The following is a 14050-nucleotide window of genomic DNA, read 5'->3' on the forward strand; positions in this document are numbered from 1 at the left end:
GAGAGAGACAGAGCATGAATGGGGGAGGGGCAGAGAGAGAGAGGGAGACACAGAATCGGAAGCAGGCTCCAGGCTCTGAGCCATCAGCCCAGAGCCCGACGCGGGGCTCGAACTCATGGACTGTGAGATCGTGACCTGAGCCGAAGTCGGACGCTTAACCGACTGAGCCACCCAGGCACCCCAAGACTCCCATTTTATATAGGATGAAGAGGTGACCACCATGTAGGAAAATGCAAAACTGGCAACAGTTGAAATCCCCCAGAGAGGGGCGGGGGGGTGGTTTCTGTTCACTGGGTACAGTTTCAGTCCTGCAAGATGAAAAGAGTTGTGGAGACGATGGCTGCACAACACTGCGAATGTTCTTAATGGCACCGAACTGCACACTTAAAAATGGTTACGTTGCTCGAGTGCCTTGGTGGCTCAGTTGGTTAAGCATCTGACTTCAGCTCAAGTCACCATCTCGTTGTTCATGGGTTCGAGTCCCACAGTGGGCTCTGTGCCGACAGCTCACAGCCTGGAGCCTGCTTCAGAATCTGTGTCTCCCTCTTTCTCTGCCCCTTCCCTGCTCATGCTCTCTCAAAACGAAATAAACGTTAAAAAAATTTTTTTTTAAATAACGCTTACGATGCTAAATTTCATGTTACGTATGCTTCACCACATAAAATTATTCTTTAAAAATATTTAATTGACTTAAATTATTTTTTTTTAATTTTTTTTAACGTTTATTTATTCTTGAGACAGAGAGAGACAGAGCATGAACAGGGGAGGGGCAGAGAGAGAGGGACACACAGAATCTGAAACAGGCTGCAGGTTCTGAGCGGTCAGCCCGGAGCCCCGACGCGGGGCTCGAACTCACGGACCGTGAGATCATGACCTGAGCCGAAGTCGGACACTTAACCGACCAAGCCACCCAGGCGCCCCTGACTTAAATTATTTCAAAATAATTATTTAAGAGGCGCCTGGCTGGCTCAGTCAGTGGACCATGGGACTCTTGATCTCCAGGTCATGAGTTCAAGCCCCACTGTGGGCCTAGAGCCCACTTAGAATTAAGTAAATAAAAGGTTAAAAATAAAAAGCCAAATTAAAATATCTAAAATTCTTTTTTAACGTAAAAAACTGAAATTTTAAATTACAAATATTTCAGAGGTACCAAACTTCACCGCAAAATGCAAGCAAGCTATCCCACCAGTCCGCACCATCTTGTTAAAGATTTTCTTATGCCACATTTGGTTGTAACCACGTATCTTTAAAGTCTCTCCATCCCCCTGCAGAAAATGGCTAATGCCAGAATGCCAGAGCACCCCCCCCCCCACACACACACACACACACGCCCAGGCTAAAGTTGCTGACCATGGGATGTTCTGAAGAGACCAAAGGAGCCTGGGCCTAGACAGGCATGGCTCTTCCTCCAGTTAGAAGTTTAAATTTAGTGTGTCGCCTGGGCGGCTTAGTCAATTAAGCGTCTGACTTCGGCTCAGGTCGTGATCTCACAGTTCATGGGTTCGAGCCCCACGTCGGGCTCTGTGCCGACAGCTGAGCCTGGAGCCTGTTTCGGATTCTGTGTCTCCCTCTCTCTCTCTCTCTCTCTCTCTCTCTCTGCCCCTCCCCTGTCCATGCTCTGTCTCTGTCTCAAGAATTAATAGACATTAAAAAAAATTTTTTTTAAGAAAAAAGTTTAAATTCAGCCAACTACTCATTCAAGATAGCCCAGCGAGGGGCAAGGGTAGGAAAGTGAAAGATTATCTCATGAAGACCTAGGATGTTTGGGAAGATCATTTTATTCCACTGCCTGCCTGCCCCCAGCTTACTCTGGACAGGTCTCACTCTACCCTGTTCTAAAAAGCCAGCAGCGGGGCACCTGGGTGGCTGAGTCGGTTGAGCTCAGGTCATGATCTCACAGTCCGTGAGTTCGAGCCCCGCGTGGGGCTCTGTGCTGACAGCTCAGAGCCTGGAGCCTGCTTCGGATTCTGTGTCTCCCTCTCTCTCTCTCTCTCTCTGCCCCTCCCCTGCTCATGCTCTGTCTCTGTCTCAGAAATAAGTAAAAACATTTAAAAAAATAAAAAATAAAAATAAATAAAAAAGCCAGCAGCAGCGGCAGCCGCTTTGGTTCAAAATGGTAATGACCACATTCAGGAAAACCCTCTCGGTAAAAAAGCTAGTCAGCTAGCTAGATTTTTTCCCTTCTTTTACGTTCGGTAAAAAGTTGCTGGTGTGGGGGACCCTCCACCAAAGAACTCAAAGAAAATACTCTTCTGAACCCTGCTGCCTTCCTTCCCAAGCCAACATCCTCTGTCTAGTCCTTGCTCAGAACATACTGGCTGCAGCCACCAACAGCCTGGTCTGCAGAGGATCATCTTTACTCTTTAATTTAGGGTTCTGTCTCCAAATCCTGCCAAAGCAAATGCTCTGTTACAGACGGACTTCTCCCAAGCAACTTAGAGACCTGGAGGAGGAAGTAGAATAAATATTTCTAGCTCCGAACACACATCCTCAACAAGTTCACTCCACCCGACAGCCCCCAGCCCAGTTCCTGTCTCCCCTCATTTTCTCCTCTTCATCTTCAGAGCACCTCATGGGAAGCTGAGGAGCCCCAAGCAATCCTAGACACCACTCCAGGAAAGAGGCAACACATATCATTCCACGTCAACTAATTGTAAAAACCCTTTATAGTAACTGATTAAAGTCACAAGCCTGTTAAATGGCCAAAACCCACATCCGGATTGGAAGCCCTCCCTCTCCCCAGCCCGCTAAGAGAAGGTTCAATCCTCAGTCCCTACACTGCGATTTCGAAAGGGGCAATAGGTCCGCGCGAGCGCGTGTTTGTGCACCCTTTGAACAGGGAGCACCAGAGAGAGGAAGTGGATGTTGGGGGGGGGGGGGGGAGTGCTCCCTTTCCAGTCCAGGGGGCCAGGGAAAGCGAGGCCATTGGAGCTTTGCCGTCTACAAGGGCCCAGGACGGGGAACAGTGTATGCAGTCACTTCCTGGGCATCCAGGGATCCCCAACTCCTGAAAGGCTGTTTTGTGAGCTTACAGAGACAGAGAGAGAGAGAGAGAGAGAGGAGCGTTGAGGCAAAACGCGCCCATCTCCCACCAGGTGGGGGAAGCTGCTCTCATTTCTTCCTTCCTCAGACGCTCAAGGACTCCCACTGTCCCCTTCCCATCCTGAATTCTTGTAACACTTACCTCATCGGCAGCACGAAGGTGGCTCCTCACTCACCAGTATCCCTACACCACATGCCCCTTTGACGGTAGCCCTCAAGTGTGAAATTTCACCTGGCCCGGGCTCATGGCATCAACAACAATATAGAATCTGCGGCCCCTCCCCTAAGGAATAACCAGCAGCAGCATTCTCCCCCATGCTCGCACCTTCTCTTCGAGCCTTTTGTCTGACAGGAGGGGTAAGAGACTTGGCAGCGGGGTCCACATCCCAGGGGGTCTGGGGGGACTGCCCTGGTAAGCCTCAGCTCCCTCTCCCAAAAGGGGGCTTTTCCTTTCAACATGCAGGTTATCAGAGCTCCCTACACACAAACCCCCTTCCATATGCCTGCCCTCGTTGTCCCATGTAAACTACAGGCCACGTTCACAGAAGCACGCTTAAACACCCGACCTACTGCCTTAGAGTATATGCCCCAAGCTGCCAGTCCAGAGACAGAAGGCAGAGGGGTCCCTATCTAAAACAAGTAACAACAGCAATAATAATAGTTAATGTGTAGTAACACCGGTTTACGGTTCCAGAAACTGAGGCTTAAGAAGATTAACTTCTGTGGTTTCATAGTCATTGCCTGACTCCAAAGCTCTTGTTTTTTAAACACCGGGCTCTCCTGGGAGACCTTTCCTCCACAGTCCAATAGAGGGTGGAGGGAGGGACCCAGGGTAGGTCACGAGACCCTGACCTAATAGAGCTTCCTCTCTCCTTGAGCCTCAGGAGCTCACAGTGATTCCTGTCCACCAGGTTCCTGTTGCCAAAGAACTCAGACCCCACAAACAACCTTTACACAAAACAGTTTTTTCCTGAATTCTGATTTCTCCTCTGAAAGAGCCTAACTACATCCAATCAACGGAACTATCCAATCAAATTTCACGCAGACTTAACATTTTCCATTGCGAGTGGCCAAAACATCTGGATGAAGGACTAGTTTTTCAACTGAAACTAACGCTATATGAATAAAAAAACTGAAGTTTTCCTCAACCCTCTTCTACAGAAATACTGAGAGGGCGGACGAGAATCCAGGGAACAGACATGGTGTGGGAAACAGGTCCCCCCTCCTGTCTCCTCTCAAAGGGACAGTTCTCCATTCCCTTCCCCTACGCTAGGAGCGAAATTCACACCCATCCATCCTGACAGGTCCCTTAGGTGCCTCGAGCCACCTAAATGCCACTTGTCTAATAATCAGACTTGTCCTTAGGGGCTTTGAAAATATCTGGACATACCAGTCAAAAATTCTTCTCATCATCTAGCTGTTTGCTCTTTCACTCAAAAGCAGTTTACTGATGGGTCGCCATGCTCTATGCTCTCTGCCATACAACTGGAAGACTGGACTTCTGCGACAGGACTCCAGACCCTGGAGGACTGGACTTCTGCGATGCGACTCCATTTCTGGCCCTGTCTGTTCCGTATACAGTTACATTTCAGTGTCTTGCAATCAGGTTTTCTCTGACTGTATCACAATGATGAGGTGCAGACCTACTTTTCTCCTGCGATTTACCCGTAATCAACATACATTTGATTTCGGTGACCTGTCTTTAGGATGAAAACTTGTTTGAACCTGCTGTGCCTTTCATTCCTTGACTCTTTATTGCAAACCTACTGGCTGCGAACATAAGGCCTTACAAAGCTGGCTCTGCTTGTTCAGTATCAGGATGACCCCTCCCACTCACTAAAAAAGTACATAGGCCCCTTTGAACAAAATCTGAGGGGACATCCAAGTTTTTCTATCGGAATGGAATTAGCCAACTGGAGACTGAGTATCTTCCCGCTGGCCGTGCCTTCCTTCCAAGGGTATGTTAGCACAGACGCTCCCCCGAAAGATCTCTTCCTAGCCAAATCAAACTTTTTATCAGTTAACCAAAAAAGGCTGCACTCTCTCCAGTGCATGTTTTCTGAGACCTTTCCTTGCTTTTGTTTTGACAGGCGTTTTAAAAGGTGTGGGCGAGGAGGGGAAATGTGCTTCGCACAGGTGGAAATGGCGTGCAAATTTTACGTTCACATGAAGTCAAACCCCGGGCTGAGACCCTGAGAAAACTCTTCAAGGGCCAGTCAGTGGCCCACTGGAGGACCTGTCGTCCACCTTTTACCCCCGGGGGAACAAAACCCGTCCTAGAAGCCCGGGTGACTACCATTACTCCCTTTTGTGGTTGTTTCCTAAAGCCTTTGGAACCGGGAGCCAGTCCATTTTCTAAAGATTCCTGGACCCTGTTGACTCTTCCAGTCATACGCCCCATTGCCAAGGGGCCTCAGCTACTGGGAGAGGGCCACAACAACCACATGCACCTCCATTTTCTCTCCACCTCTCTCGCCCTTTTCTCCTTCCCCACCCTCCCTCCCCAGCCCTCTTGGATCCTCCTTGGCCTTCTGCTTCTGCCTTGGAGTGGAAAGGTCTAGGGACAGCCCGGGCGCTGGAAAGGGCTGCGCCCAGAGCCACGGACCGCTCCACGTGGGCGAGGCTGGGGATCCGGGGCTCTCAGGTCCAAGGCGAGGCTGTCTGGCCGCGGGCCGCGGCCGGGGGTCTCGGGCAGGGAAGCCCTCCTGGGAGCCCCCCCCCCCCACCATCCCCGGGCCTGCGGGCGCGCCGGCGGCCCCCCTCCCCCCCCCAGGAACGGAGCAGGCGGAGATTGCGGGCGGGGAAGGCGTGGGGCAGCGGGGCCGGCGCGGGCCCTCCAGGAAGCGCAGCCGGCGCCGCCGCGACTTTCTCGGCTTTTTTGCAAAAAGGGGAAGGGCAGGCGGGCAACCCCGCCGGCAGAAAGCGCCTTGCCCTTCGCCCCGATCTCCCACCCGTCTTCGAAAGCGCCCGCCTGCGACCCCCTCTGTCCCGTGGGGCGCTGTGCGCCTCCGGCCGCCTCTCTTTAAAAAGGGAAGCGGGGACTCCACCCCAACCCCCATCTCTCTTTCTCTTTTTTTCCCCCGTCTGGAATTTCCAACCCGGGACTAACTCGTCTGATTTCTCCAGTCTCCCCTGCTGCTGCTTTTTTTTTTTTTTTTTTTTTTTCCCCCTTCCCCTCCTCTCCCCTCTCCCTCAACACTCCCATCCCAAATTCTAAACTGCACTTTCTGGAAGGCATCGGCCACGTTTTAGGAATCTTTATAGAGGGCGGACAGAGAACGAGACTGGATTCAAATCCTAACAGCTGGCAAAATGTCTGTTCTTCAAACGCCTCTGGTTCACACTTTCATTCTAATGACAACATTGCCACCCAAGAGATAGAACCCGTATATGTCTTTCAGCAACTCCCCCCCCCACCCAAATCTCACACAGCATTTGCTGGTCTCCCCACCCCCCCCCCTTTTTACTCAACCAAACCAGATCTGAAATTGTTAAGAATATTTTATAATTGTATCCTCCCTAGCCTATCTCAGGGGTAATCTTTGTCAGCTGGCTGCTACACGTTAAAGTATAGAATAAACTCTTAAAAAATAAGCCTTAAAAGTACCCAAACACATGACATAGATTCAAATGATGTATATTAAGGTAATTTGAAAAGATTAGAAGCTCAGAACCTTTGAATCAAGATTTTTCCAACTGCTAATGTCATGTATTTCATCTCTGAAACATAATTACAAGAATGTTTTGCTCTTTTTCCACCAAAAGCTATGCCATTAAAATTGTACATTTGGAAGAGTTGACTATACTTGGAATAAATTAGCGATGGGAATTACAACTCTTCCCCCTCCTTTCCTCCAAAGTTCTCCATCAGGGAAAGCACTGAGGTAAAATTTCATCTTTTGACTTTGGGTCAGAAAAGAAAAGATTCTAGAAACCCACAACTCTTCCAATGGACAGTCAAACACCACTGTCCTTGGGAAAGGATCTTGAAATGCTGTGCACTAAATGGCAACAAGTGAAGGGTTTCTCTGGGCAGCAAAGAAAACATAACTCACGAATGTGTAAGGTTTACATGCTAGGTGGAAATTAAGTGAGAGTGAATTGATTTCCACCTTCCCTCTCCAAAGAGTGCAGACAAATTTAAGAATCAACCATTTTTAAATTTATATCAAGGCCAAAAAAAAAAAAAAAAGCCCTAACCACATACTCACAAGAAAACCTTTTACTAAAAGTGTGAAACTTACTGGCTTAATACAGGTCAGATGTATCTTTCAACTGCGACCACTAAAGTAAAAGTGCCTGAAAATCCTCCCACCCTGTACTTTTTACTCCTTTGTTGTTTTTTTAAAGACATTCCCTTGCTTCTTAAACCCCTTACAATTCATTTTCAGCCCCTGAGAACACTGTTTATTAAAGACAAATCCATTTCTGAAGGCGAAATCTTTTTGCTTGTTTTGAAAACACTTAGTGATCCAATGACTTCAGAGCAAATCACTTAAAATTAAAAATAATATTTTTGCCACTTACAGGACATCCCCTTCGCACAGATTTCCAAAGCTGCTAACTTTGGGAAGTTCAAGTGTAAAATCGGAATAAAGCTGAAACCCTTTTGGAGGGTTCCCACGCTTCCGTGGCTCTGACACCCAATTTCTCTTTGGGCATTTTTGTAGTAAGAGTTGGAAAATTAAAGGGAAAGTGGTTAGCCTGCCTCATGTTAAGTCAGCTTAGAGAAAAGAACCACCATTAACCTGCCTAGGAAAATCAATCTTTTAAGTTGAACACATTTCATGCAGAAAGGCGGTGCACCTCTTCCATTTTTCTCTTAACAGCCAACACCTTTCATTTTTATGACAGCAGTTGACAGTAGGTATGCTGTCTTTACGTCACATTCCTCCAGAAAAAGGCACACACGGTGGCAAATGAAATAAAAGTTTAATTCCCTTAAAAAAGCAAGTCATTTCCCAAGGTAAACACGTCTAAAATGGGACCCCCCCCTTACCTTAAAGGACTCTTATGTCTCTCAAAATAAAACACATATATGAACCCTTTCCACAACTGTTTTAAAAATGCTCTTGGCTTTTCTCCGTTGTCCTAACATTTGACAGTGAAAATATACAAAGTCTCAGCAAAAAGCCAAAACTGTTAGCCAGAATTCCAACACTGTCTAAGAAGGTGTTTGGAAAGGTGGAAGAAATCGAATGTCACCCGATTAAAAATTAAAATTAAACATGTTTTCACTGTAAATACATAGGGCTCGGTCTCTTGGGTTCTTAAAAAGGTACAAATTATATTAAAATAGATACAAACTTAGAACAAAATAGATGCATACTTCAGAGTCAGGGATGCTAAGGTAACTGCTGTAACCTTCTATCATTTGTTTGATCCCCGCCCCCCCCCAAAAAAACCAAGCAAACAAACAAAAAACAGGAACACATAGGGTTTAGACTTTCTTGAATCTCTCAGAAATGTGTCAAGTCATATCTCATTTGGAACTGAGCGCACCAAAAATAGTTACTTCTATTTCTTTAAACAGTGAAAAGAAGTACATATACACAAAATACACATGCACAGTTGTTCATCTTGCTTCAAATATCAGTTATAGTTAATTCACTAGATCCTGTTTTATACATCCGTGAGATTTGAAAAGGCCAGTCCCAGACCAACTGAAGAACTGGTTTTCAGACAGACTAACTAAAAACACATACCACAAAATGCTTCCTTCAAAGAACTCAAAATGATAGAGCAAACGGACTTCATGCAAACAAACTCTTTTTTTAAATCCTAAAACTTCAAAAATTGATTCATTTTAGAAAAATGAAGTGCCTTCTCACCACCCCGCAAACACACACACACACACACACACACACACACACACACACACACAACTGACTCAGTGTTTGTGCTCAAAAAATTATTTCAGGGAAGGGAAGAACACACAAAAGATGGAATTTAATATGGATGGGGAAAGGAAGATTTTGTACCCACTCTTCTCACAAACCCCACCCCTTCCCAACTCAAAAGGGCCCTAAGTAATGCATTTTGGAGGGAACAAGAAGGAGCCTAAAAATGGCTTGAAAGCAAACAGATGGCTTAGGGGGTAAGATCCATAAATACAGAGCACCATGGAAATTAAAGTATAAATGTTTTGGGTCCCATTTCATCACGTTTTGCTATTTCTCTTGCCTTCGATGCATTCTCTTTACAATTTAAACCATCCTGAAGCGCCAAAGGGAAAAAAAAAAATCCTACATATTTCAGAATTCCAGTTATTCTGGATCTCTCTCATCAACATGTTTCAAACACTCAGCTTTCAGTTCAATTAGCCACAATCTTCTCAATAAATCTACTGGTGTCAGTATGCTGCTCTCATTCCCATCTCCAGGAAATGTTTCAAAATAATAAATAAGCCTTTTTTTTTGCCCCCCATTCCTTCCGATTTTATTGCCTCTTTACTCCTAACTCTAATTGCCTTTCCAATAAGAGTATTGGAAGCACTGTGAGGTTAAATCACAGACTCTATAAACATAGTTACAAGCCATATTGATCATCTATAGATACAATAGCTCCAAGTTACTTAAAATATCTCAAAGCAAAAAACCACGGAACAGATTTTTATCTGACTTAAACTTTGCAGTTAAACTTCACAGGCTCAAAAACAAAACAAAACAAAACAAACAAAACAAAAAACCAAAGCCACCCACCTACACCTTCCCACCCAGGAAAAAGGCCAGGGATTATTCTCAATGCAGCAAGTTTCCAGTGAAATGAGGGGGAGAACACACCTAGGGAGGGGAGAGGGTAACACAGGGCTCAAAAATTTCCTGGGAGCTGCCACAGGAGGGAAAACTGCACTGTCAACATGTTTAAAGTCAGATTTGAGAGAGCCGACTCTGTTCTTATAATTTCCCAACCAGAGTTCAATGAAAAGATCTGGAACCCCCCCTCCATGAATCACATTTGGGGGGAACATCATAGAGGTACCCCACTTTTTGCTTCAGTGAGAACAGAAAGGTACTGGGACACAGACACACACACACTCTCTCTTTCTCTCTCTCTCTCTCTCTCCACTATTCATCCAGGGAGTTCTAGACCCTCCAAAGAGCCCCAGCTCACAGCCTGAACACAAAGCTCTCACCCCAGATGGTCCCCTTGTAACAATGGACTGAAGGGGGGGGGGGGGGGGGCTCAGAAAGGATAGCACACAGCCAAAGCATATTCTTTGCAAAATCCAGTTGGGAGGGGAGGATGTGTGATGTGAGGGACTAAGAGTAGGGTCTGAGAAAAAAAAGGCCCTTGCCTGTTGCAGAAATACATACAAAACACAAGCAATTCTTTTGGGGACAGGAACTCCAAATCCACTTCCCCTAGGGAACTGGAGGGGACCCCCCCCCAATCCACTTAAGAATTATGCTAAGGGATGGGTGGAGAAAAAAGAGAAAATGAGGCCTGCTAGAAGTTGCAGCAATGTCCAGGAGTTCCAACTCTTCAACGATTTTTAGCTTCCCCACAAAAATGGCCCCATACACCTTGAATAAACTCCACAAGGCTTCTCCCCTCTTGATTTTTTTCCCTTTTACTTCTCCAAATACCATCTCTCCCAGCCCACCCCAAACCCGGCTTATTTTTTACAAGCTGTAAACCACCCATTACAAGATCTTAGCCAATCTTCCCTCCCTGCCCCCAACATCCGGAGTTGGGGGTGGGAAGGCCAGTAATGGGTTTCTTCCACTGGTCGAGACACTATGGACCCCTTAACACAGCCTCTAAGCGCCCCCAGGTTGCCTCCCTTCTCAAAGGGCCCTTTCCTACCTTTGTTTTTTGGGGACCGAGTGTTCAATCTCTAGGCGTTTTCCTTGCAATTCGACTTTCCCTAAAGATTTAAAAAAAAAAAAAAAAAAAGACAATGTAAGAGCTGGAACAGGAGCGTGGGGTGGGAAAGGGACGGAGAAAGAGGGGCACTCAGGAGTTCCTGGGATTTGAGATCTGCCCAGGAATCCAGGCAGTGGGTTCCGCGGCCGGGACGCGAAACGGCCGCTCTGGGAATGGTGGAACCTATAAATTCGTTATTGTGTTTTGTTAATTTTCGTTTCGTTCTGTTCTCCCACCGAGGCTGGCTGGGCAGTGGCTCGCTCTGGGAGCCGGATCCGGGAAAGGGGCGACGAGGGCGTTCGTGTGGTCGGGCTGCCTGCTCGACTCCCAGATGTGGGGAGCAGGGGCCGGGAGAGAAAGGGCCCCCCGATGCTCCCAAAGTGTGTGGCGGGGGAGGGGTGCAGAATGAAACTTTAGTTTCCCGTCCTGCCGCGGAGAGGGGCTCCGGGCGGCGGGGCGCTCACCTGTCGGGGCCGGTGGTGGGCAGAGGCCCTGGGGGAGCGGTGCGGGGCCCCGCGGGGAGGGTCCCCGGCGGCCGCGACGCGCGCCTCTCGGCCCAGCCTGGGCGTCTCGGGAAGCAGCATGGCGACCCGGCGCCGCCGCCGCCGCGCCACCCCGCTCACGCCCCACTTTCAAATCAAAATGGCTCAAGCCCAGGCCCTGGGCGGGAGGCGGGACCCCCTCGTCTCAGGTCCTGCCCGAAGGCTGCAGTCCCCACCGGGCTCCCGGGAGATCGGAGACGGAGCGGGGACCCCTTTCCCCGCCTGGAAAGGCCTAGGGCGGAGGAACGGGAGCAGGGGGTGTTCGCACAGGGGGCCGAGGGGGGTGGGGTGGGGTGGGGGGCGGCCAGCCTCGGATAGGGAGGGGCGGACGTGAAAATAATGCCCGGACCGGGGCCGCCAGAGTGGGGACCCCCCCCAACACACACACACAGCCAATGGGGCCCCCCCGCCCCGTCGGTGGGGGGCAGGGGCGGCCTTGCTAAAGCCTCCAGCTTCTGCTCTGGGGCTGGGAGGAAGGGGTGAGGAGGTCCGGGATATTTCCGCGCGAGGGGCGAGTCGGGGGGATGCAGGGGGCGTCGAAGGAGGTGGGCGGACGGTGGGTGCCCAGGCCAAGCCCCGCAGGCCGGAGGGACAGAGGAGTTGGCGGGCCAGGAGAGAAGAGGGGCAGGTCTCCGTTGTTCGGGGATTTCGTTGTGGTTTTTCCGGGGAGGTGGGCGCACTCTTACCGGAGAAAGTTTCGATGGCCTTCATCGCCCAGTGCTCGTCGGGGCAGTCCACGAAGGCATAGCCGGACTTGACCAAGAACTGGCCGCTGTAGGAGATCTTGTGCTCCGCAAACACTTTCTCCAAGTCCGCGGGGGTCACGCTCTCGTTGAGGTTGCCGATGTACAGCTTGTTCATGGTGGCGGTCTCGGGGCGGGACGCGGTCCCTGGCAAGGCCGAGCGGGCGGGCGCGGGCGGCGAGCCTCCTAGGCCGAGAGGCGGGAGGCCGGCGGCAGCAGCCGCAAACTTTCTTCGCACCCCACCCCTGAAGTTGTCCGGAGCCCGCGGCGGCGAGGGCGGCCTGAGGGCGCGCAGAGGTCGCGGGAGAGTTCGGCGAGGCCCGGGAGAAGTGCCCGCGGCGCGCTGGGAGGCGGACGACTCGGCGCTGCTCCTTCCCTTCTGTCCGAAACCCCTCCGAGCGGGCTGGTGTGTCACGTTTCTCCGCGGCCGCCCTGGCGCCGCCTCTAAATAAAATCGACTTGAAAAAAAATGGAGCGGAAAAAAAAAAAAAAAAAAAGGGCGAAGCCACGTGGTGAAAGCCCCCACCCACCCTGCTCGGGAAGACCCCCGACGCCTCTGGGCCCATCGGCCCTTCAGCCCGGCCCTGCCCACCAATCCCTAGCCTGGGGTGCGGGGGGAGGGGGCACTCAACTCACCCCCGGGGGGAAAACAGGGCGGCGGGGGCCGCGTTCCCGAGGCTCGGCTTGCCCCCTCCCCCTTGGCAAGAATCTGGCCCCTAGGGAGGCGCCCCGCCCCCACCCATCCCCCTACCCCGGCCCCGGCTGGGGGAGGGTGGTCGGGCCCTGAATCTCCCACCTCTTTATGGGTAAAATGTACGGTTATTTTTTTATTCGTGTGCAGGCTGGGGGGAGAGTTTGCCCACCCTACCCCGGTTAACTGCTAGCGACTGACAGGCGGGGAACGGCCGAGATAGACAAAGAGAAGCCGAGGACTCTGGGGTCTTCAGGCGGGGGTCGCGCGAGCCGGCGATTTTAAAAAGAAAGGCGCTTTTCCCCTAGATTTTTACGTGAGGGGTCTCGGCCTTCCCGGCCCCAGCCCTGGGAGACTCCCCCGCCCGCGGGGATCCGGGACCGAGGGACCCTGCGAGCGCGGGACCGGGAAGCCGAGACCGCGGGGGGACCGCGGCTGGGAACGAGGGAGCCGCAAGAAATCATGTTTCGGGATTCCCACGGGGGAAGGGTGGCTCGCACCCGGGGTTCGGCTGGTGAACGAGGCCGTCTCAAGGTCCTGGGGGAACGCGCGGCTCCGGCCCAAGCTGACCCCAGGAGAGGGAGGGGTGGAGAGGAGGAAGAGGAGTGGTAGCGTGAGCAGACCCGAGCGAACCGAAGGGGGAGGTCTCAGGGAGGGAGTGACCGGGTGGAGATCCGAACGCTCCCCTTCTCCCTCCCTGACGCGGGGGCAGACAGGTGGAGTCCCCTCCGCCCGCCCCACCCAGGCCGGCGACCGCAGCTTTCCCAGCGCTGGGTTAGGGGCTCGGAACTTTGTTTGGGGTGCAGCGGTGGGATCCGGGCGGGAAGGCGGGAGAGGGGCCGGGGGCGGGGGGCCGAGCGCGAAGCCCCGCCCACGTCCCCAGGTCAGACCCGCGGGGGGAGGGGGTAATTTCCGCTCGGCGCTCGGGGAAGCGAGGGGCGGGAGCTTGGAGGAGGGGGCGGTGGCCCCTCCCCCGCCCGTTCCTGGGGAGGGGGAAGCGGATCCGCCCTGGTCCCTTTCCTCGCCTTTGACCAACTCGCTCCGGATCCTCCGGCCCCGGGAGCCCGAGGGACGGACCCGACTGGGCTAGGGGCGACACGTGGGCGGTCGCACCCCGTCTCGGCGGTGGGGGAGGGGGCAGTTCGCCGCGCGTTTCGGAGTCC

General features: G+C 51.3%; 1 protein-coding gene across 2 annotated transcripts in view; it reads right to left on the bottom strand.

The window, feature by feature from the left end:
• IGF2BP1 (insulin like growth factor 2 mRNA binding protein 1) overlaps nucleotides 1-12393 on the bottom strand; it is a 41832-nt gene extending 29439 nt beyond the window's left edge. For both annotated transcript variants that reach the window (XM_042966120.1, XM_007085717.2), the window contains exons 1-2: nucleotides 12140-12393; nucleotides 10852-10912 (exon numbers count right to left, since the gene is read on the bottom strand). In XM_042966120.1, the coding sequence (XP_042822054.1) occupies nucleotides 10852-10912; nucleotides 12140-12314 (236 nt within the window). In that variant the 5' untranslated portion in view covers nucleotides 12315-12393. The remainder of the gene's footprint in view (nucleotides 1-10851; nucleotides 10913-12139) is intronic.
• Nucleotides 12394-14050: the final 1657 nt, after the last annotated feature.

The sequence above is a fragment of the Panthera tigris genome, chromosome E1 (assembly GCF_018350195.1).
Source record: "Panthera tigris isolate Pti1 chromosome E1, P.tigris_Pti1_mat1.1, whole genome shotgun sequence".
In the NCBI taxonomy this organism is placed as follows: Eukaryota; Metazoa; Chordata; class Mammalia; order Carnivora; family Felidae; genus Panthera; species Panthera tigris.